The sequence below is a fragment of the Carcharodon carcharias genome, chromosome 34 (genome assembly GCF_017639515.1).
Source record: "Carcharodon carcharias isolate sCarCar2 chromosome 34, sCarCar2.pri, whole genome shotgun sequence".
Lineage (NCBI taxonomy): Eukaryota > Metazoa > Chordata > Chondrichthyes > Lamniformes > Lamnidae > Carcharodon > Carcharodon carcharias.
In genome coordinates, this window is record NC_054500.1 from 22,640,877 (window position 1) to 22,665,163 (window position 24,287).

The following is a 24,287-nucleotide window of genomic DNA, read 5'->3' on the forward strand; positions in this document are numbered from 1 at the left end:
AGAAGGACAAGGACAGCAAGGACACTGGAATATCACCATCTTCAAGCTCCTTCCTCCCCAAGTCACACATCCTCAATTACCATTTCTTCTTCATTGCTGGGTCAAAATCTTAGAACTCTCTACGTAGCAGTGTCGTGGGAGCACGGTCACCACACAGATTGCAGCAGTCCAAGATGACCTTCTCAAAGGCAGCTGGGGTATGCAATAAAAGGAGAACATTTGCAACAAAATATTTGTTGGATATCATAAAGAGATGCTTCAATTTTAAAAGAATGAGTTCAGTGAATGGTTCCATTGCCAAGCATTCAATAGAAGAACGTAATTTGGTCCAGAACATGTTTATTATATTATAGCAATATAACTGCATTGCTTAGTGTTGCAAAAGTAATGTACAACTTACTGTTTCTCTCCCCGCAGCAAAAGGCATAACTCTAAATCTAAATTTGTTAAATTTTGTGGTTGGGGAAGCTGCAGTTTAATTTGCAACTGCTTGAAAAAAATATATATAGTTCTCAAGATCCTTTGGTATAAAAATTATTGCCGTTCCTGACGATCTTTTAAGAATTTCCAATCTGACCTTTCAACCCCAGGCCCACTAATTTCTTGTGCCAAACAATTTGCCAATCCGATTCCCACTGCCTCTGCTCCGACTAGTTCTGAACTCATTATGTGGTAGATGCCGATACATCAGTTATCTTCCCATGTGTGGATTGATGTGATATTCCTCCCGAGCTGAGCGTCTTCATTCCAGAGGTCTTGATCAACCTGTGAATAACATGGATGCCGGTTAGCAGGAAACGCAAAACAAGCCGACAACTGTGTTTCTAGATTAGTGCATTAATTGCTGCAGAAAATTCAATCTCCACTTAAAAGTAGCGTTCCCATCTCCTATCCTACCATCCTTCCAACACCCACAGGCCGGAGGTTGATATATTTCAGGAAAATCATTTGGCTTATTATAATGTATCCTTCCTGAATGAACCAACTCATCCACATTATCGTGGTGGTTATCTTGAAGCATTTCAGGTTCCTACCTCTGATATAACCCGGAACATCACGCTGAATGAAATTGCCACACATTTCCTCGATTTGTTTTTTGCTAGTTTAAATCTATGCCCCTTTATCCTGTCAGTTACACTGGAGGTAATATTTCACAGTAACATTTCTCTCATCTGCTACATGCATCTCACCTTCAATTATCCACACACACTTCTGGCTTCAGTAACTCCAAAGCTTCTTGCTTTTTCTTTTCAAACTTAACAGTTAGAGTCAGTGAAAAAGGACGCAAGATTTTTTTAAAAATAGGCCTTTTGAAGAAAGCTGCCAAATATTCAAGTCAGCCAACCACCATGGCTACACCACTTTAAAAAAAAAATCTGTATTAAAACTAAATGTGCAAAAAATCTGTATTAAACATCATTGAACTTGAAAAATCAAGGGAAGAACATATGGCCCCTCAGGTCTGTTTCATCGTTCAGTATGATCATGGCTGATCTTCTGCCTCAGCTTCACTTTCTCACCCTCTCCCTGAAGGGGAGCTAATGCATTCCAATATCTCCAATATCAAGCTCCAGAATCATGAGGTGTAAATCAAATCCAGGGAGCTCTTTCCTTTTAAATGAGTTATCTTCATTAACATGGAGCCCGTATAATTGATATGGACCTTCCCCACATTGAACTTTATTGGTTCACCATTTACATTAACCTCTGCCCTTTCCCAGTCAGGCACTACAATATTTCACCAGCTCCCCTATGTGTACAGCAGTTTCTCCTCAGGCTTCAGAAACAACGAAACCCTAATTTCAGCGAGATGGTGGCATTGTGGTACTGTCACTGACCAATATTCCAGAGACCCAGGGTAATGTTCTGGGGACCTGCGTTCGAATCCCACCAGATGGTGAAATTTGAATGCAATAAAAATCTGTACTTAAAAGTCTGATGATGACCATGAAACCATTGCCGATTGTTGTAAAAAGCCATCTGGTTCATTAGTATCCTTTAGGGAAGGAAATCTGCCGTCCTTACCTGGTCTGGCCTACATGTGACTCCAGACCCACAGCAATGTGGTTGGCTGTTAAATGAGCAATTAGGGATGAGCAATAAATGTTGGCCTAGCCAGCGATGCCCACTCCCCATGACTGAATAAAAATAAATAAACCCAACCAGACAGTGAAAATCTCTTACTGATTAACAGTAAGCTCTTCAGAGAAACATTACTGAACAGCGCAAGTTAGCCCCTTCCACCCTGATCACCCACCTCTTCAACTAGAGTACAAACATACGAGAATGACAGACAGGAAAAGGCACGATTGTCCATTCAGCCTGCCACACACCATGACTGCTGGAACTAACCTATCACATCACTCTTAAAAAGACAGACTTGATCTTTACCTTGCTTTTAAAAGTTGTTAAACACAGTTATAGCCAGCTGCTACTGTGGCTTATTGCGTTACGCACATGGAATCGTGTTAGGCCAGGTATTAAGGATTATGGAACCATGGGAAGTAGATAGAGTCAAGGTACAGATCAGCCATGATCGAACATACTGGTGGAATAGGCTTGAGGGGCTGAATGGTTTCCTCCCATTTCTAGGCTGCTGGTCTCTATCTGGCAACACCAGTTGGAGGTTTGCATGTGTGCCTATCAGGCTCAACTGTGATGGTACATTATTGGTGAATAGCCTATGGACATTCAATAACAAGCTTCACACTTCAATCGATGACCACTTAGGCAAAATAGCACAGGCTTCCTGTGAAATGCAATTCAACATGAGTCAACTAGAGAAAAGAGTAAGTTGCAGGGTGTGGGAAAGAGAGAGAATAGACAAATGACTTGACTGAGAACCTCCCCAATCAGCTTGCAGGCATTTTGGAACAAGCCAATTTTTAATATTCTTGCCCATTTGTTGGGGAAAATACAAACTTACTTTTGGTCAGGTGAAATAAACATCTGGGAAAAAAAAACAGTTCAACAGCAACGTAGCCATTATATAAAAAGACAAACTCATTTAAACATGATGTGATAATTAGAGACCTCCCAACACAGGCTCGGATTTCTGAGTTATTTGCTGAGACCATTCATTTGCATTAATATAACAGATAAAGAAACACCACACGGTGCGTTAAAGCATTGTTTAATACCCAGATTATAGAAAGCGTTTAATAGAAAAAAGTATTAGTCAGTAAAACAGCAATATTGTTATAGGGCCCAGAACTCACCTAGTGCCTTAGGTCAGCACTGCATTGTCAAATAGATTGCTTTCTTTTTAAAAAAAAAGCTATTATGTGGATCCATCTAACATACAAACATTTGCATTTATATATTCAGCAGCTGGAATGTTAGTTCCCTTAACAGTCACAAGTGTTAACAAAGTTCTGAGAATGTTGACAATTTTGTTCAATACGCCAGAGACCCTACCCATAGCCGCTAACGTAATTCTGATCCCCCTCCCTCCTACACCCATTATATTCTCCAGTTAAAAGTTCATCAAAAATATCTCAAGTCTTACAAGTAAAACCGCGACTGTCCAGCATGAATACTGATGCTGGTGAGATTGACAAACTCCTTTGTGTACAATTTTAACCCCATCAGGTGGTATCTAGCAGCATATCATTGAGTAATAAGCAATTTCAAGAATGTAATTGGGTGGAAGTAGATGTGCACCTAAAAAAAGGAAAAATTCCCTGGCTATGAGGAAAGAAAGAGAGGGTAGGGTTAATTGGGCTGCTCTTACAAAGGGTTAGCATAGACACGATGGGCTGAATGGCTTCCTTTTTTCTGTGCTGTATTATTCCATGATTCTGAGAACGAATTAAACTGATTACTTAAAAACTACTCTTTCCCCTTTCCTGAAGGCACCATGTCTCACTGGGGACAACTGTCCAGGCAGCACCAGCTTTATTAGTACACTGAATGGTCATATCTTAAATAGCAGGCAGTGCCAGTCTATTCAAACTCTGGTGGGGTACTTATAGTCGAGCCCTGATCTGGTCCACATCCAGAGTCCTAATACACGTTCACATTAATAGTCACTGGGTTGGAATTAGAAATCTTTATGTGCATTCAACAGCGCTCCTGTTGAAACATGGCATTCATTTATGAGTGCACACTGCAAGGATAAGTCTCAAAGCATTACCTTACACTGCATTAGCCATGGCTCAGGAGGTCATACATTCAAGTCCCACTCCAGAGACTGAAGCATAATCTAGGCTGACACTCCAGTGCAGTACTGAGGGAGTTCTGCACTGATCGGATGTGCTATCTTTTGGGTGAGGTGCTAAGCTGAAGCCCCATCTGTCCTCTCAGGAAGATGTGAAGATCCCATGGCATTATTTTGAAGAGCAGGGCTGCTCTCCCTCATAGCCTGGCCAACTTTTATTCCTCAACCCATCAGTAAAATAGGCAGATAATCTTGTCATTTAATCTGGACCTTTCTGCGTCTAAATTCGCTGCTTCCTACTTCTAAACAGTAATTACACTTCCAAGTACCTTGCTGGCTGTTAAGCATTTTGGGGCACTCTGGGGTCATGAAAAGTGCTATGGAAGTGCATGTTTTTTACTTTCCTAGTCTCTGCCACAGGAAACAAGGAAAAAAAAAAATACCGTGGGGGATCGGGGATTTCCAGCATTCGTAGTAAAGGTGAAAATCTATGAAAACGATTGGGTGCCTGGGAAAAATCCCACAGCCAGACGAGGATGTTAATGTAGAGTGGGAGCGGAAAAAGCACCCCTTGGGCATTCTGCAGCCCGCGACACAATGGATTCAAGTTGCTGTGTCTGGTAAACACTGCTTGATGGAAAATTCCAAAACAAAACACTTTGCGTCACTCCACCATCAATACTTGTGTTCATATAGGTTTGCATAAATATGACACAAAATTTGTATAAAGTCTATGCTTGTGTACACAACAAGTATTTGTGGATATATCTAAAAATGGAAAAATAAACTGGCAACTAATCATAACTAGAGAAAAAAAAAACTTAATGGCAAATCCAGAAAACGTACTATCGATAGTGGAGAAAAAGGTCCACCAAGGCATGGCCTTAATCAAATATACCTAGTCTAATCCTAATGAAAAAGAGTTCAATTCATTTACACGTTTCTGTTACTCTCTATGGACATTGTGGCTCCATTGCTTAATTTATCACTAATATTGGCTTTAAATACTGCTTCTTACGCATGCTACTTTTGGTAGGGTTTAGTCACCTTGTAGTTAAGATCAAACCTTGACAAAGACTGGATGAGGCCAGGGTAAAGAGCTTATGGTATGCATTGCATATTTGCTTTGGTGATGAGCACCTTACTGTTTTACTAATGTCTTGCACATCATGTCAAAGTAGCAGTAAAAACACACAAAGGGCATTTTCTACATTTAAAGACAATTAAAAATCAGACGTTATGCGTCCAGTTTATGTTCTATAACCCTCCCGACAGCCCACTGGAGGTCTCGATTGTCCAATCCAAAAACCAAGCAGGTGGTAAATAAATCCGACACAGGTAGAAACCACGGCCATTTCTTCAGAAAGCTTCCATTGTTCAGACACAAGAAGAAAACCAGAAGCACAGAATATAGAGGTGTAAAAAGGGGAAGAGATCTCACAAGCACGTGTAGCCCATGCTTTCCCGAGACAGCGCGGCAAGAGAATGAAGTTGGACAAGAAGATTGGAGAGTAGAAACTGCAGTTCAGAGTAACAGTCGTGGGATCTGTCCCAAATTGAGTCCGAGTCCTCAGCCCAGCACCTCGGAGACCAAAATGTTAATGTTAATGTCCTTGGAGCTGGTTAATATTTGCCTTTTGGTTAGGGCTGGAGGAGGTTAGAAATGTTAGGCGCATTGTCTAGTTTGGTTAAGCAAAGACTTGAGGTTAGACAGCATGCTCAAGTTTAGCCCAGAGTGAGAGGAGTCTTACGAAAACAAACCGTCTCGTAGCTAGTAATTCGGACTGCACCTGAGCTGGGCTCATTATCTTCCACACAATCCATGCTCTGTGCTGTCCTTCTGATGGGTTCCAAGGCATCACCTTCAAGAGAGAAAAATACATTTTTAAAAAGGCAACGCCCATTTTGCAAGCAACATTACGTTTTAAGAACTAAAGGTGTCAGGGAATGAGGTGTTGTATTAACCATAAAATAATAGAAAAGTTACGATGCAGAAAGAGGCCATTCAGCCCATCATATCTGCGCTGGCCATACTTAAGAGGAAAAAGAAACTAGCTGCTCATTTTAATCCCACTTTCCAGCCCCTGCTCCGTAGCCTTGCAGGTTACAGAACTTCGGATGCAGATCCAGGTACCTTTTAAATGAGTTGAGCATTTCAGCCTCAACCACCAATTTAGGCAGTGAATTCCAGACGCCCACCACCCTCTGGGTGAAAAAGATTTTCATGTTCCCTCTAATCCTTCTACCAATCACCTTAAATCTGTGTCCCCGGGTAATTGATCCTTCAGCTAAGGAAACAAGTCTTTCCTACCTACCCTATTTAGGCCCCTCATAATTTTGTACACCTCAGTTAGGCCACCCCTTAGCCTCTTTTGCCCAAAGAATAAAACCCTAGCCTATCCAATCTCTCCTCATAACTGCAGTTTTCAAGCCCTGGCAACGTTTTTGGGGGAATGCTTTGCATTAGGAAAGATGTTGAGGTCATGGAGAGGGAGCAGAAGAGATTCATCAAGCTGATACTGGGGGGGTGGGGGTGGAAGAGGCTTTAATTATGAACGGGGCTCTTGATTGGAACAGAGAGTGTGGAGATCTGCCAGGTGTATGTGAAAGAGAGAGGGGGGAGTTTTAACAAGGCAAACATGGAAAAACTAGACCTCATCAAGAGGGCAAAGATAGGAGTTTTTTTTTAAACATAAAGCAGGGTTCCTCAGACAACTGTGCAGAAGCATAGAATCCATAGAAGGTTTCTCTAAAGAGAAATTAAGAGTTCGAAAAATAACCATTTAAAAAAAGATAGCGGAGGAAAGAGCACAGTAAAGGAATTAAATGAATAGTTTTTTTCCCAGAAAAATAAAGGAAGAGATGTGATGGGCTGGATTTCCACCTTCCTCATCAGGAAATTCCATGATGGTCTTCATACTCCTGAGGCTGGGTGGGGAAAGACTGTGTACATTTAGCCTAAGGGCAGATCATAGAATTTATTTTATTGATTAATATATAGAAGCTAATTTCAAATAATGAGACATCGCTGCCAGATACAAAGTCAATATCCCCACTGAATATTAAATTTAAAAAAATTAAAATCTGCATGTGCAGATAGCATTTCACAGTAAAAACAGAACATCTGGAAAGAGAGCAGTCAGGAGGTTGTTATCAAATGCTGACTGGCCTATTACATATCTTAAGCTATTTTAAATTTCTGTTTTGCAGGTCTTTCCACATTTTTCCTTTAATAAAATATAGAGGGTTGAAATAATTACTCATAAATCGTGCTGCATGTAGTGGATTTTTAACAAACTGCAATAAAAGAATAATCAATGCTTTGAAAAATGTCTAACAGCCCCTCCATGTTATACATACCACCGTTAAACTGAATAAGCATGGATTAGATTCCTCAGTAGAAACTGGGAAAGCTTTACAATGGAGACATTTGACCGGCGAATCTTGCTGAGTATTCAGAACTGCATGAGGGTTTGGGTGAATTAAATTTGAACTGCATGTTTGATAGCATCACAATGGTGTAAAGTGATCCCAAAAAGTGCTCACCTTAATCCCAGATCCTAAAGTAAAAAAAGCAGGAAATATCCTCAACCCATATAAGATAAAAAGGGAAGTTGACCAGGGCTTGCAATTTCGACTGACGATGTGATTATAGTGCACAGTTAACACTGACCTGCTGTCTTATTGACTTCTTGTTGCTTAAGCGCCTCTTCTGTTGCTGCTTGTGCAGCCAATATAGTGGCAGCATCACTGCTCCGATCACCAGTGTCAGGTTCCACTCGCTCTTTCGGGATTTCACCAGCAGGATTGTTGCTGCCACTCCTGTCTTGCAGAGGCGACTGGTCTGTTACAGACACAGGCTCCTTCTCAGTCTGTACATCCAACGCATGTGATTCACCATCGGCGGTGATGCCCCCAGGCTTGATCTCCACTGCAAATGAAAGCATCGCTCATTAACTCAAACCGAACTACCCAAGCTCGAGGCACCCAGGAGCACAGGATAGGAGGGGAATTCTGGAGCGTGTTAAAGTCTTCTCCCCTGATGAAGAAGGCCGGGACCCAGAAATTGGGATAGGTTTCAGCTCAAGAGTACTGACAGAAGAAACATGGGAAAGGAGGTCTCTCTACTTATTCACTCAGTGGAACTGGTGGATGCACGGATGGGATGTAAAAATAAAAGGTGGCTGGCTGAGGCATTATGAAATGATCTCAAGGCAGTTTTTCCCCACCCCACTCTGAACACAATGTGCTGCCTGAGATTTGGGAGTTGGTCATTTGGTTTGGGACAGAGTTTAAAAAATAAACAGGTAGGAAAAAAATGGAGGGATAAATGGAGAGAGAATCTATTGTACTTGCCCCCCTCCCCCCAAATCTTACCATTCTCTTTACACTCTGGAGGAGAATCCTTCGTTGTGTTAGCTGTTTGCAAGGGACTCTGTTCCACATTGCTTCTTGGTGATGATGTTTCCATCTCTTCTGCCCAGTCTTTGACTGGGTAATGCCCATCGAGTGAGAAAGGGCTCAGGGGTTTGGATCCGGTTTCTTTAAGCTGGACAGCCACATCCTTTGGAGGAATGTGAAGTTTGGGAGTCTCCCTGGACTTCCTGGCTCGTTGCTCTTTGGCACCGATCTCTGGGCTTCTGTTGGTGTGCTGTGCTACTTCTACCCCCATCTCTACCTCCTCCTTTGTTCTTCCAACATCTTTCTTCTCCTCATCATCAAATGCCTTTGTTCCCTCCAGTTCACCTTCACTGTCTGATACATCTTCTCCCACTATCTCCTCTTCACCATCACTAGCATCTTCCCATTCATCTTCATCATCTGCCTCGTCTACAGGTGACTCTTCCATATCGGCCTTGAGCTCATTAAGGTTCAGATCTTGAACTGGTTTTTCTTGAAATTCCTTTTCCTGTAATGATCAAATGAAGAGGATGACTTACAGCTTCACTGTGCTTCAAGGATTTGACAACTTGAACACAAATACAAGCAGTCGCTCAAACCTTTCCCACACAGTCGAGGTATATTTCATTCAGGTTTAGTGAAGCAACTTTTAGTCAAGAGCTTGTAGCTACAAGACAAATATTAAACTGTTAACTGGGCAAGTGGAGTTCAACTCATGCCTACATCTGTACACAGACTGTTTCTGGTACAGCGCCCATCAGCCTTAGCCAGGGAGGGGAAGGAGGGGGTGCACCTTAGATTTTTATACAACGGGACCGTACCCACCTGTTGCTGTTCACTTATTTGCTTCTGCTCATGCTCTCCTTCACATGTTTCCCAGCGATTGTCATGCATGCTACAGAGAAAGAAGGGAAACACATTTCAGCACTGGAGAATTAAATGCACAAGGCCATTAAACACAGGGAGCTGCTTAAAAGAGATACATTCTGCACATCCTCTCCAGGCAGTTCCTGTTTTATATCATTGGAACTCGCTTCACTTTAAACTCCTTCCCTGCTAAATCACTGAAGAGTGTTGGACAGGATGTAGTATATATTATAGGACAAGCTTTTAGAAGGTGCATCTTTGGACAAATGTTGATTGAAAGGTTTTACATTTTTCGCCTCCTGGAATCTTTCTGCCTCCAGTGCCACCCCCACTTTCCTTCCCCACCCCCACCTACCTACACACGCACAATGCAGAGTATGGTTGGGTGACGTTCCAGACTGAGACTGGCTGAAGTTCCCACCTTCAGGGTGTCAAAAACCCAAAACCACCAGAGGTGCTGACCCTGACTAGATTAGAGGTTAAATCCGAGACCTTCCATCAGTGGGCCCTCTCCTCGTTCCCTCCCTTGTTTTTAAAAAGGGGCCCTGAGAAAGATTATTTGCCTTTTCACCAGCTTCTTAGACCCTCTTCTCAAGCCAGGTTAACCCTGACTATACCACTCAAATGGCTACAAGGACACAGGTAAAGACAAAAATGAATTTTATGACACAGCCAGGACTTGGCTCTGTTTTATCAATGGCAGCCATTACTGCTCTGATGAAACGAGCTTGGAAATTCATTTTCATGTAGTCAGGGAACTCCATAAGCTCAGCCCCCGAAAACTCACGTGGAGCAGAAACACCAGTAGAGACCAGCTGAGTCCAAATGAAAACCTGTTCAGCAAGGCTGCTCTCTTCCTTGGGGGAGATGGGGTAGAGTAGATAGGGAGAAACTGGACAGCGTAGACAGGGAGAAACTGTTCCCACTGGGAAGAATCGAGAGCGAGAGACAACAGATTTAAGAAAATTACTGTAAGAAGTAATGAGGACAAGAGGAGAAACCTTTCCATCCAGTGAGCGGTCAGGGTCTGGAGCGTGCTGCCTGGGAACGTTGGGGAGGCCGGTTCGGTGGAGCCATTTGAGGGGGAATGGGATTATTATCTTTAATCATTCATGGGACGTGGGCTTCGCTGGCTGGGCCAGCATTTATTGCCCATCCCTAGTTGCCCTTGAGAAGGTCGTGGTGAGCTGCCTTCTTGAACCGCTGCAGTCCATGTGTTGTAGGTACACCCACAGTGCTGTTAGGGAGGGAGTTCCTGGATTATGACCCAGTGACAGTGAAGGAATGGTGGTGCATTTCCAAGTCAGGATGGTGAGTGACTTGGAGGGGAACTTCCAGGTGGTGGTGTTCCCATCTATCTGTTGCCCTTGTCCTTCTAGATGGTAGCGGTTGCGGGTGTGGAAGGTGCTGTTGAAGAAGCCTTGGTGAATTCCTGGAGTGCATCTTGTAGATGGTACACACTGCTGCTACTGTACTGAGGGGGGAGGAGTGTGGAGGCCTACGCAGAGAAATGGCACAAGGTGAATTCCTCATTCAGAGAACTGGTGCAGGCATGATGGGCTGAATGACCGCCCTCTATGCTGTAACTATTCTGCAATTCGGTGCGGTGAATTCTATCAATACTTGCAACAGGAGTGTGGTGGTGCACTGGCTCTGTATAGTTTCCCCTGCTCCCTCATCAGAAGCGCTTAACAGAGCTCAGTTTAATCAGCTTCAAACAGGCTTCGAGGGAGGTCTAAGCAGTCCAACAAAGAGAAACATAGCAAAAGGTAAATGTCTTATTAGACAAGAATTAAAATGCTTCTCCTACCTGTAATTTTTACCCCCGCGTTTGTCTCTCCCTCTCCTGGAATCCCTGCTTCTGGATTGAGAAATAAAGTCTGAAACTGTTGGCAGCTTGGGAGGGCGTCGGTCATCTGAAAAAGAAGTGGACGTTACCAGCTACAGCCTCCACACAGTTAACAAGACCCCAAAACCAAATCCCACCCCACACCTGCCCCAAGGAAGAAAGCAGCCTTTTGCTGAACAGGTTCTCATTTTGTTTCTCAACTTGCTAGGCATGAGTTTTAACTGCTGAATAACAGCACTTGGAATTTCCTGAAAACAGTCCTGTTAGTGTCTCCAGAACTGGTGTATTTAGAGTTTTTCTGAAGACAGGCACTGATCGTCTCAGAAAGGACAGGAATAAATGAACGACTTTGTACATTTTGTTACAGTAAAGCAGTTAAGAGCCAGCTTGGCTCAGTTGGTGAAAATCTTGCAACCGTCCGAAGAGCAGGGGCCCGAGTGCCACTCCAGGGTCGAGCTCATAATCTAGGCCAATATTCCAGTGTAAAAATAGACGGACTTGTGTTTCTATAGAGCATTTCATGACCTCAGTGTTCCCAATGTGCTTTACAGTCAATGAAGCACTTTTGAAGCGTAGCTTCAAGGTAGTGTAGGAAACATGGCAGCAAATTTGTGTAAAGCAAGCTCCCACAATCAGCAATATGATAATGACCAGATAATCCATATTAGTGATGTCGGTTGATGGATAAATAATGGATCAGGACACCGGGGAGAACTCCCCTGCTCTTTTTCGGAATAATGCTATTAGTGCAGGCTGGTTCTCAAGTTTAACCAAAAAGGTTTATTTAAAAGATGGCACCTCTGACAGTGTGGCACTCCATTGAGGTATCAGCCTAGATTTTATGCTCAAGTCTCTGGAGTGGTTCTTGAGCCCACAACTTTCTGACTCAAGATGTGCAAGAGCAAGAGCCCCACTGAGCTGATTAAAAAGTGGGGAGATGTCAGGATTCACACTCACAAACCAAACATATGCAGAAGAGTGACACAGCAAACCTGTATGCTTGGCACTCAGATTTGATTTCTTAAAGGTCTTCAGTCCTCCAGATGTTAAGACAGTCATAAAAGAAATAGAAATAGGAAGAAAGTAGAAATGGCAAAATGATGAACACTTAAATATATAAAACACAAAAACACAAGAGTGCGCAAACCAATCCAGCAGAAGTTAAAATAGACAGCTGATTTGTAACCAATTACCTGCTCAATATAAGTGCTAAAACCATCCAAATATGACAGTATTTTAGCTTTGAAGAGGCATTTTGAGAGTCCACTTGCCAAACAAACCAATCAGCACTCTCTTCTCCTACAGTATATATTGCTTTACATTTGGCATCCTAGTGAATTGTCCTGATAAGTGCAAGGTGAAAAGTTTTGACAAAAAAAACCATTTTTCCCAACATTACTTAAGTTCTGTGCTCCCAGAATTTTTATTTTAATAAAAGCCAATTTCACTCGGTTATAAGTATCACACTCTTTCCCCAAGAAAGAGACAAAGGATTAAGTCTGTCTGCTAGACTGTCCCTGAATACACAACGTTGGAGAGCTCCTCAGTTCTTGGTCTACTTTGCTGATCCTCCATTTTCCATTGTGGGGAAACAATTCTTCACACAAAGAGTAGTGGAAGTGAGAAACTCTCTCTCTCTCTCTCTCCTGAAAAAGCTATTAAGACTGGGTGGGGAGATGGGTATATTAATTGAAGATTTAAAAACAGAGATCGATAGATTTTTATGAAGTAATGGGTGTGGGACCAAGTAGAGTAGATGGGAGTTTGGATACAAATCAAATGCGAGTGAATGGTCTCCTCTAGTATCTATATTACATCATCTCACTCGAAGTACCATTTCTACATCTTAATCTCTAACTTATTTCTTTTAAAAGTATTTTTCAGTAGTTTAAAGCAGAAAAAAGGGACTAAATTAGATTGTGGGAAAAAATGTTCCTTGCTGCATCAGGTATTCTATTTTTCCAATGGCAACACAGGCTTAATGCCACTGAGAGGCATTAAAACCTTCCTGGGTGAAGGTATAGGTGGGTTATTGGGTAACTCTGATGGCTGGGTCAGGAAAGGAGCACCACAGGTGAACAGTCACAGTCATGAGCATCAGGAGGCTAGCTCCACCATTTGGGTCTTGGTTAGGGAGGCCATCTGCATAATCCAGATGTGGGATAGGTGGACCTTGCCAGACTTGGGAATGTGACTACATACTCACTTCATACTTTTTCCTCAAAGACTTGCATTTTGATAGTACCTTTCACAACCCCAAGATGTTCCAAAGCTCTGTATGACAAATGAAGTACTTTACTCCTGCCACCAAAGTGTAGTCAGTCACTGTTATAAATATAGGAAGGGTCTTCTCCAGAGGTCTGTAACATCACAGATGCCAGTCTTCAGTCCATTCATTCCACATGATATCAAGAAACAGCAGAAGGCACCAGATAGCGTAAAGGCTGTGGGCCCTGATAACATTCCAACAATAGTACTGAAGGCCTGTGCTCTGAAACCAGCTGTGCCCCTAGCCAAGCTGTTCCTGTACAGCTACAACACTGGCATCTACCCAGCAATGTGGAAAATTGCCCAGGTAATTCCTGTCCACAAAAAGACAGGAGAAATCTAATCCAGCTAATTACTGCCCCATCAGCCTCCTCTTGATCATCAACGTGGTGGAAGATGTCATCGACAGTGCTATCAAGCAGCACTTACATAGCAATAACCTGCTCACTGATGCTCAATTGGGTTCCGCCATTACAGCCTTCATCCAAGCATGGACTAATGAGCAGAACTTGAGAGGGGCTGAGAGTGACTGCCCTTGATATCAAGGCAGCATTTGACCCATCAAGTAGCCCTGGTAAAATTGAAGTCACTGGGAATTGGGGGAAAACACTCCACTGGTTGGAATCAGACCGAGCACAAAGGAAGATGATTGTGGTTGTTAGAGGGCAATCATCTCAGTCCCAGGACCTCACTGCAGGAGGAGTTCCTCAGAGTAGTGTCCCAGGCCTAACCATCTTCAGCTGCTTCATCAATGACCTTCCTTCCATCATAAGGTCAGAAATGGGGATGTTCACTGATGATTGCACAATGTTCAGAACTATTTGTGGCTCCTCAGAAATAGAAACAGTCCATGCCCACATGCAGCAGGACCTGGAGAACATTTAGGTTTGGGTTGATAAATGCCAAGTGACATTTGTGCAGCATAAGTGCTGGGCAATGACCATCTCCAACAAGAGAGAATCCAACCATCACCCCTTGACGTTCAATGGCATTACCATTGCTGAATCCCCACTATCAACATCCTGGGGGCTACCATTGACCAGAAACTGAACTGGACTAGCTATATAAATACAGTGGCTACAAATGCATGTCAGAGGCTAGTAGTTCACCTCCTGACTCCTCAAAGCCTGTCCACCATCTACAAGGCTCAAGTTAGGAGTGTGATGGAATGGTCTCCACTTGCCTGGATGAGTGCAGCTCCAACAACATTCAAGAAGCTCAATACCATCCAGGTCAACGCAGTCCACTTGACTGGCACCCCATCGACCACCTTAGACGTCCACTCCCTCCACCATAGCAGCAACTCACCAACACTCCTTCGACAGCACCTTCCAAACCCACAACCTCTACCACCTAGGAGGACAAGTGCATAAGATACAAAAGAACCTCACCACTGCAAGTTCCGCTCACCATCCTGACTTGGAAATCTATCACCGTTTCTTCTCTGTTGCTGGGTCAAAATCCGGGATCTCTCTCCCTAATAGCACTCTGGGTATATCTACACCATACGGACTGCAGCGATTCAAGAAGGCAGCTCAACACCACCTTCTCAAGAACAATTGGGGGATGGGCAAGAAATGCTGGCCTAGCCAGTGATACCCATACCCCATGTGCACAGCAAGATCTCACAAACAGCAATATGGTAATGACTCCATTATCTGATTTATAATGATATTGGTTGAGGGATAAATGTCAACGCAGGACATTGGGCAGAGTTCCCCTGTTCCTCCCTGGAGCAGTGGCAATGGAATATTTTACATCCATCTGAGAAGGCAGACAGGGCCTGGGGTTTAATGTTGCATCTGACAGTCGGCAACTCCTACAGTGCAGCACTCCCTCAGTACTGCACTGGGACTGCCAGGCTGGGTTATGTGCTCAGCTGCCAGATTCTGTGTGCAGTATAAATGCAGTTTCCAGAGCTGCTGCTGCTGCTGTTGTTGGGGCTACAAGCCAAATGAACAGGTTCCAAGCAGAAAGATTTTCCATTGATTTGAGAGTAGCCAGCAAGCAAAGCAGAGCAGAGATAGTGCAATGACCTTTAATCGCCAGACTGCAAGGTGGCCTTGCTGGCTAAATATGAAAATCCTTTCTTTGATTGATTTTGCACTCTTGTGAAGGAGGAAACAGGTTGGAATTTATTTTACCATGCAACAGCAGCTGACTTTCTGCATTGTTTTGGCCAGTTCTGTTCCCTGGGTTTGAACCCAACGCAGGCTAGAGAAAGAGGTTTTCTCCCCTCTGCCAGCTGCACAGTCACAATGCGAAAAATGTCTGCGGAAAGAGTCTGAACTTGGCTCCCAATGGCTAAAGACTAATGGCATAAAGCTAGTAGCCACTTTGGCAGAAGCCACACAGGAAGAAATCAAATCAGTGCAGTGCCATGAACAAACTTTGGTTGGAATTTAGGCAAATAATAACTCGCCAACACCATACAGAGGGGAAGAAATACTTAGATCCACAAACTCTTTATCAGTGCTTCAAGGTCAGAGGCAGAGAATCTTACAGCACAGGAGGAGGCCATTCAGCCCATCATGCCTGTGCTGGCTCTTTAAAGAGCTATCCAATTAATCCCACTCCCCTACTCTTTCCCCAAATCCCTGCAAGTATTTATCCAATTCCCTTTTGAAAGTTACTAATGAATTTGCTTCCATTGCCCTTTCAGGCAGCACATTTCAGGTCACAACTCTACATTAAAGAAAAGTCTCATTTACCTCTGTCCATGTGTGCCTTTTGCCAATTATCCTAAATCTGTATCTCTGGTTACTGACCCTCCTGCCACTGGAAACAGTTTCTCCATATCCACTATCAAAACCATTCACGATTTTGAACACCTCCCTTAACCTTCTCTGCTCTAAGGAGAACAATCCCAGCTTCTCCACATTAACTGAAGTCTCTCATCCCTGGTACCATTTTAGTAAATTTCCTCTGGACCCTCTCCAAGGCCTTGACATTCTTCCTAAATATGATGGCCAGAATCGGACACAACCCTCCAGCTGCGGCTTGACCAATGATTTTAAAATTTAGCATAATTTCCTTGCTATCAGGGCAGAACCGCATTAATAGTTCTGGGACCTCCCAGTCAGCAGAGACAGAACTCCCTCATTCAATCTTCAACACAGGGTTATTGATCAGAAGGCAGCGATAATGTCAACCCATTGTAGACAGTGGCGCTGGGTAACTCTCCCAAATAGAGAAGAAAAGTGAACAGAAAGAAATAACCACACAAGGTGAAAGAAGTGCAGGCCTAACATTCAGACACAACCAGAGTCTTTATGCCCAAGCCCCACAGGGACAGGTACCAAGTACTGGATCCAACAGTGTGGATGTTAATTCCAAAAGGCAGCAGACAGGCAAAATTGACTTTGTTTCCCCCCAAGTTGTAACTTATAAAGAGGGCAGGCTTGGAGGAAGTTACCTTTTGCCATTTTCTTTAAATTTAGACAGACTAGGCAGGTGCAAGCCTAGGTGGGGTAGAGGTACAATGGGATCTCGGCGTACAAATACAACAATCACTATAAGTTGCTCCACAGGTTAGCAGGACCTTAGAAAAGCAAACTAAGCACGAGATTTCATTTCTAGAGGGATCGATTTGAAAAGCAGCGAAATAATGTTAAACCTTTTTATTCTTTCATGGGATGTGGGTGTCGTTGGCTAGGCCAGCATTTATTGCCCATCCTTAATTGCCCTTTAAAAAGGTGGGGGTGAGCTGCCTTCTTGAGCCCCTGCAGTCCCTGTGGCGTAGGTACACCCATGGTGCTGTTAGGGAGGGAGTTCCAGGGTTTTGACCCAACGACAGTGAAGGAACGGAGATATATTTCCAAGTCAGGATGGTGAGTGACTTGGAGGGAAACTTGCAGGTGGTGGTGTTCCCATGTATCTGCTGCCCTTGTCCTTCTAGATGGTAGATGTCGTGGGTTTGGAAGGTGCTGTCTAAGGAGGCTTGGTGAGTTGCTGTATTGAACCTTGGTTAGACCATACTTAAGAGTACTGTGTGCAGTTCTGGTCACCATATTATAAAGAGGATGCAGAGGCAATAGAGAGGGTGTAGAGAAGATTTTTACAAGGATGATACCAGAAATGCATGGGCATACTTATCCAGTCTGTCAATTCTTTCCTGATATCTCCTCTCTTGAGAAAAAGCTGAGTGCTGACCTAATAGAGCTAGGAGAGAGAGAATGTTTCCTCGTGAGGTGGAGATTAAATAGAGCCATCACCAAGAAATCCTATAGGGAATTCAGAAGAAACTTCTTACCCAAAGAGTGGTTGAAGCAAATAATATAGATGCAATTATGGCGAAACTGGACAAGCATATGCAGAAGGAATAGAGGGTTACTATGGCAGATTTAAATGAGTAAAGATAGGATGCAGTGCGAATGGAGCATAAACACCAATATGAACTGGTTGGGCTGAATGGCCTGTTTCAGTGCTGTATATACTATCCAATCTGTAAAAACATTTTAACAGTTGCGTCCCTAATCCTCTTGTCTTTCAATTCGAGACAAATTTCGATGGGAATTGAACAATCCTTGATGGTTATGTTGGGAATTCCTCCTCCTCTGCTACATGAAGCTCATGATTCTGCGACTGCTGATGGGGTAACCTACCTCGCCTGCTGCCTCCTTCAAAATTCCCAGTGGGACTTGGATTATCTTTGAACCTGATAGAGGGGGAGGAAGAGAAAAATAAATAAAATCAATGAACAGATTAAAATACAACTTTTCTCTTTGCTGGAACAGAGTACAATAGATAGGAGCGTGCAGCGAATCAAATCAAGAGCATCACAGAGGAGTTTTTTACGTTTGCCAGAATCATAGTGCAGCTGGTTGGAATGACAGGCCCCTTTAAAGAGACGAGTCATTAATCAGGTGTCTTCCTAGGAGCTGAGGGAGAAAGGATCAAACAATAATAAGTTTCTCAGTTGAGTTTGGCTGATGCGGCTGGATACAAGGGAACGAGAAGTTGCTGGTGGAAGGGGGCAATATTAACTGCAGCTTGCGCTCACTCCCTCCATTACTGTAAACATTCACTCCCTCCACCACCAACGCACAGTAAGCAGCAGTGTGTGTACCATCTACAAGGTGCACTGCAGCAGGCTCCTTCGATAGCACCTTCCAAACCTGTGACCTCTACCACCTAGGAGGACAAGGGCAGTGAACGCATGGGAACACCACCATTTGTATGGGTGTACCTACACCACATGGACTGCAGCGGTTCAAGGCAGCAGCTCACCACCATCTTCAAGGGCAATTAAGGATAGGCAATAAATTTTGGCCTTGACAGTGACGCCAACATCTGAAGAACTACATGGAGAATACAGCACAGTAACAGACCATTCAGCCCAACTAGTCCATGCCAGCATTTTATGTTCCATGGAGTCTTTTGCCATCCTTCTTCACCTAAGGTTCTAGACTCTTCTCCCTCGTATGCTTATCTAGCCTCCACTTAAAGGCATGAATTAATTTTAAAAAGCAATAGCTCAGTTAAGTAGTGGTGATATGCAATTGTTCTGTGGCCTAGTGTCTCAAGTCTTGTTCTATGCCTTAAAACTGACAGAAAATATAATGGGAAAAAATTCAAACCTTTGAAACAGATTATTTCCAAAACTAAAAACGATTATTTTTGTCATTGTCTTAGACTGACAGTGAAAGCCACAAGTATCACAACATAAAGGCCAAGAACTCTCATAAATGACCAGAACCACACAGAGCACTTTGACAAGAGGGATTATAAAAACAGCTGACACTCTTGAAAGGTACGAATAAAGCACCTGGGGAATAAAAATGGGGTGGAAATTAATGCTTGGGTTTTAATTAGAGATGGGAGTTAGCAATAGTTTAACAGTGCCCTAGCGCTCTCAAAAAAAAAAACACATACATAGATTCCGTTTTCTCAGCATCCCATTCCCGCCTCCACTGTCCTGTTGCATTGCGATGCCGTGCGAGCCTCTCCTGGTCGATCTGCTCCCGCTCCTTCTTCCAGCGCATGTACTCCGCCCTCTCGCGACCAGTCATTGACATAGTCATGTCAACGGAGCCCTTGGAACCTGACCGTCTGCCCTGTGGGAGCAGACACAAGCTGGATTATTCACTGAAGGAGTCACAATAGGCGAGGGTGAAACAGATAGCAGTTTAACGTGGTGCAATCTGCTCGATTAAATCCCGGATAAGGGCTCTGGGCAAAAAAGATGAGGACACTTGTCACTTCACTTACACATCCAATTCCCGTTGCCTTTACAGAGGCTCTAAATTTGTGAAAAACTGTTCGCAAAATAATCTTTGTTCTTTTCCTTTGACATCCATGCAATACTTTGGCATAAATTATGTCACTGAAGGGTTAAAGTGTTGCTTTTTCATGATACAATGACAGGGAATAAAGACACCCTGGGCTCCTCTTGCACCTCAACTGATGGTGATGGGTTTCCTTAAATCTGAAGTAAACCCCAGGCTGGATCAATGCGGATCAGGACGCAGGGAGGAAACAGATTAGAATCAGGGGCAGAATCTTTTGGTAGAAACTGAAATGGAAAGGGAGGCAAAGCTTTGCTGAATTTGATGAAGGTTTCCATCCCTCAGCATTAATCATCTGTTTCTGTTTACAGATCCTTTGGATCCTGCCATGTGTTTCCAGCACTTTTGCGTCCCAGGTTTTTAAGTATTCGGATAAAAGCAAAATACTGTGGATGCTGCGAATCTGAAACAAAAACAAAAATGGCTGAAAAAACTCAGCAGGTCCGACAGCCTCTGTGGAGAGAAAGACAGAGTTAACATTTCGAGTCCATACGAAGTCCTGAAGAGTCATATGGACTCGAAACGTTAACTCTGTCTCTCTCTTCACAGATGCTGTTAGACCTGGTGAGCTTTTCCAGCAATTTTTGTTTTTAAGTAGTTGGACTTTTGTGGACCCCATTCCCCCTTTAAATCTCCTCCCTCAGTGATGAACACAAGGGCCTCTCATTTAAATCTTTACAGATAAACAGGCCCCTTGTAAATCCTCCTCAGTAAAGGACATTGGACTCCCCCTGCCATTTAACTCACAGGACCCTATAAATGTTCTTCACAGCTGCTGCCCCTTAAATCCTCCACATTAAACAGACCTCCTTAAGTCTCCATCAATGGAGAAAGTAGACCGTGGTTCATTGCTTCACTCAGAGGGTGGCGAATCTTTGGAATTCTCTAGCCCAGAATGCTGTGGAAGCTCAATTTCTGAGCAAATTCAAGACAGGAATCAACAGATTTCTGGAGACTAATGACATCAGGGGATATGGGATAGTGGGGAAAAAGGTGAAGAGGTAGATGGTCAGGTATGATGTTTGAATGGCGAAGCAGGTTTGACAGGCTGAATGGCCTATTGCTGCTGCCATGTTCCTCTTTTAGCAGAGGGCAGGACTGCCACTGTGACCAGGGGAAGAACGCAGCCTGTTTCACGCCTTTCTGATTGAGTCAATCCATGTGGGAAATAACTGAGGTACATTTTTTTTAAAAAATTCATTCACGGGATGTGGGCGTCACTGGCTAGGCCAGCATTTATTGCCCATCCCTAATTGCCCTTGAGAAGATGGTGGTGAGTTGGCTTCTTGAACCTCTGTAGTCCATGTGGTGTAGGTACACCCACAGTGCTGTTAGGGAGGGAGTTCCAGGATCTTGGCCCAGCGACAGTGAAGGACCGGCGATATATTTCCAAACCAGGATGATGAATGACTTGGGGGGGATCTTGCAAGTGACGGTGTTCCCATGTATCTGCTGCCTTTGTCCTTCTAGATAGCAGTGGTCATAGGTCTGGAAGGTGCTGTCAAAGGATCCTTGATGAATTCCTGCAGTGCATCTTGTAGACGGTGCACACTGCTGCTATTGTGCGTCAGTGGTGGAGGGAGTGAATGTTTGTGGATAGGGTGCCAATTGAACAGGGCTGCTTTGTCCTGGATGATGTCGAGCTTCTTGAATGTTGTGGGAGCTGCACTCATCCAGGCAGGTGGGGAGTATTCCACCACACTCCTGACTTGTGCCTTCTAGATGGTGGACTGCTTTGGGAAGTTAGGAGGTGGGTTACTCGTCTCAATTCCTAGCCTTTGACCTGCTCTTGTAGCCATCGTATTTATATGGCTAGTCCAGTTCAGTTTCTGGTCAATGGTGAACCCAGGATCTTGATAGTGAGGGATTCAGTGATGGCAATGCCATTAAACATCATGGGGCGATGATTGGATTCTCTCTTGTTGAGATGGTCATTGCCTGACACTTTCTGGTCAATGGTAACCCCAGGACAAAAACAGAATTACCTGGAAAAACTCAGCAGGTCCGGCAGCATCGGCGGAGAAGAAAAGAGTTGACGTTTCAAGTGTTCATGACCCTTCAACAGAACTAGGTGAATCCAAGGAAAAGGGTGAAATATAAGCTGGTTTAAGGGGTGGGTGTGTGTGTGTTGGGGGGGTGGGGGGGGAGTGAGAGAAGTGAAGGGGGGTGGTGTGGTTGTAGGGACAAACAAGCAGTGATAGAAGCAGATCATCAAAAGATGTCAACAACAATAATACAAAAGAACACATAGGTGTTAAAGTTAAAGTTGGTGATATTATCTAAACGAATGTGCTAATTAAGAATGGATGGTAGGGCACTCAAGGTATAGCTCTAGTGGGGGTGGGGGGAGCATAAAAGATTTAAAAATAATAGAAATAGGTGGGAAAAGAAAAATCTATATAATTTATTGGAAAAAACAAAAGGAAGGGGGAAGAAACAGAAAGGGGGTGGGGATGGAGGAGGGAGTTCAAGACCTAAAGTTGTTGAATTCAATATTCAGTCCAGAAGGCTGTAAAGTGCCTAGTCGGAAGATGAGGTGCTGTTCCTCCAGTTCGTGTTGGGCTTCACTGGAACAATGCAGCAAGCCAAGGACAGACATGTGGGCAAGAGAGCAGGGTGGAGTGTTAAAATGGCAAGCGACAGGGAGGTTTGGGTAATGCTTGCGGACAGACCGCAGGTGTTCTGCAAAGCGGTCACCCAGTCTGAGTTTGGTCTCTCCAATGTAGAGGAGACTGCACTGGGAGCAACAAATGCAGTAGACTAAGTTGGGGGAAATGCAAGTGAAATGCTGCTTCACTTGAAAGGAGTGTTTGGGCCCTTGGACGGTGAGGAGAGAGGAAGTGAAGGGGCAGGTGTTGCATCTTTTGCGTGGGCATGGGGAGGTGCCATAGGTGGGGGTTGAGGAGTAGGGGGTGATGGAAGAGTAGACCAGGGTGTCCCGGAGGGAACGATCCCTACGGAATGCCAACGGGGGGGGTGAAGGGAAGATGTGTTTGGTGGTGGCATCATGCTGGAGTTAGCGGAAATGGCGGAGGATGATCCTTTGAATGCGGAGGCTGGTGGGGTGATAAGTGAGGACAAGGGGGACCCTATCATGTTTCTGGGAGGGAGGAGAAGGCGTGAGGGCGGATGCGTGGGAGATGGGCCGGACACGGTTGAGGGCCCTGTCAACGACCGTGGGTGGAAAACCTCGGTTAAGGAAGAAGGAGGACATGTCAGAGGAACTGTTTTTGAAAGTGGCATCATCAGAACAGATGCGACGGAGGCGAAGGAACTGAGAGAATGGGATGGAGTCCTTACAGGAGGCGGGGTGTGAGGAGCTGTGGTCGAGGTAGCTGTGGGAGTCGGTAGGCTTGTAATGGATATTGGTGGACAGTCTATCACCAGAGATTGAGACAGAGAGGTCAAGGAAGGGAAGGGAAGAGATGGACCATGTGAAAATGATGGAGGGGTGAAGATTGGAAGCAAAATTAACAAATTTTTCCAAGTCCCGATGAGACCATGAAGCAGCACCGAAGTAATCATCGATGTACCGGAGAAAGAGTTGTGGAAGGGGGCCGGAGTAGGACTGGAACAAGGAATGTTCCACATACCCCATAAAGAGACAGGCATGGCTGGGGCCCATGCGGGTACCCATAGCCACACCTTTTATTTGGAGGAAGTGAGAGGAGTTGAAGGAGAAATTGTTCAGCGTGAGAACAAGTTCAGCCAGACGGAGGAGAGTAGTGGTGGATGGGGATTGTTCGGGCCTCTGTTCAAGGAAGAAGCTAAGGGCCATCAGACCATCCTGATTGGGGATGGAGATGTAGAGGGATTGGACGTCCATGGTGAAGAGGAAGCGGTTGGGGCCAGGGAACTGGAAATTGTTGATGTGACGTAAGGTGTCAGAGGAATCACGGATGTAGGTGGGAAGGGACTGGACAAGGGGAGAGAGAATGGAGTCAAGATAACGAGAAATGTGTTCCGTGGGGCAGGAGCAAGCTGACATGATCGGTATACCGGGACAGTTCTGTTTGTGGATTTTGGGTAGGAGATAGAAGCGGGCCGTCCGAGGTTGGGCGACTATCAGGTTGGAAGCTGAGGGAGGAAGGTCCCCAGAGGAGATGAGGTCAGTGACAGTCCTGGAAACAATGGCTTGATGTTCAGTGGTGGGGTCATGGTCCAGGGAGAGGTAGGAGGAAGTGTCTGCGAGTTGACGCTCAGCCTCCGCGAGGTAGAGGTCAGTGCGCCAGACAACAGCAGCACCACCCTTGTCAGCGGGTTTGATGACAACGTCAGGGTTGGACCTGAGAGAATGGAGTGCAGTAAGTTCAGAGAGAGAGAGATTAGAATGGGTGAGAGGAGCAGAGAAATTGAGACAACTAATGTCGCGCCGACAGTTCTCAATGAAAAGATCAAGAGAAGGTAAGAATCCAGAGGGAGGGGTCCAGGTGGAGGGAGAATATTGGAGATGGGT

General features: G+C 44.4%; 1 protein-coding gene across 5 annotated transcripts in view; it reads right to left on the reverse strand.

The window, feature by feature from the left end:
- Positions 1-322: 322 nt before the first annotated feature.
- The window catches only part of ccdc9 (coiled-coil domain containing 9), a 54,013-nt gene continuing 30,048 nt past the window's right edge, over positions 323-24,287 (reverse strand). For all 5 annotated transcript variants that reach the window (XM_041179454.1, XM_041179458.1, XM_041179456.1 and 2 more), the window contains 8 exons: positions 19,419-19,600; positions 18,149-18,201; positions 11,238-11,343; positions 9,386-9,455; positions 8,537-9,068; positions 7,833-8,090; positions 5,950-6,021; positions 323-765 (listed from right to left, as the gene is read on the reverse strand). In XM_041179454.1, the coding sequence (XP_041035388.1) occupies positions 761-765; positions 5,950-6,021; positions 7,833-8,090; positions 8,537-9,068; positions 9,386-9,455; positions 11,238-11,343; positions 18,149-18,201; positions 19,419-19,600 (1,278 nt within the window). In that variant the 3' untranslated portion in view covers positions 323-760. The remainder of the gene's footprint in view (positions 766-5,949; positions 6,022-7,832; positions 8,091-8,536; positions 9,069-9,385; positions 9,456-11,237; positions 11,344-18,148; positions 18,202-19,418; positions 19,601-24,287) is intronic.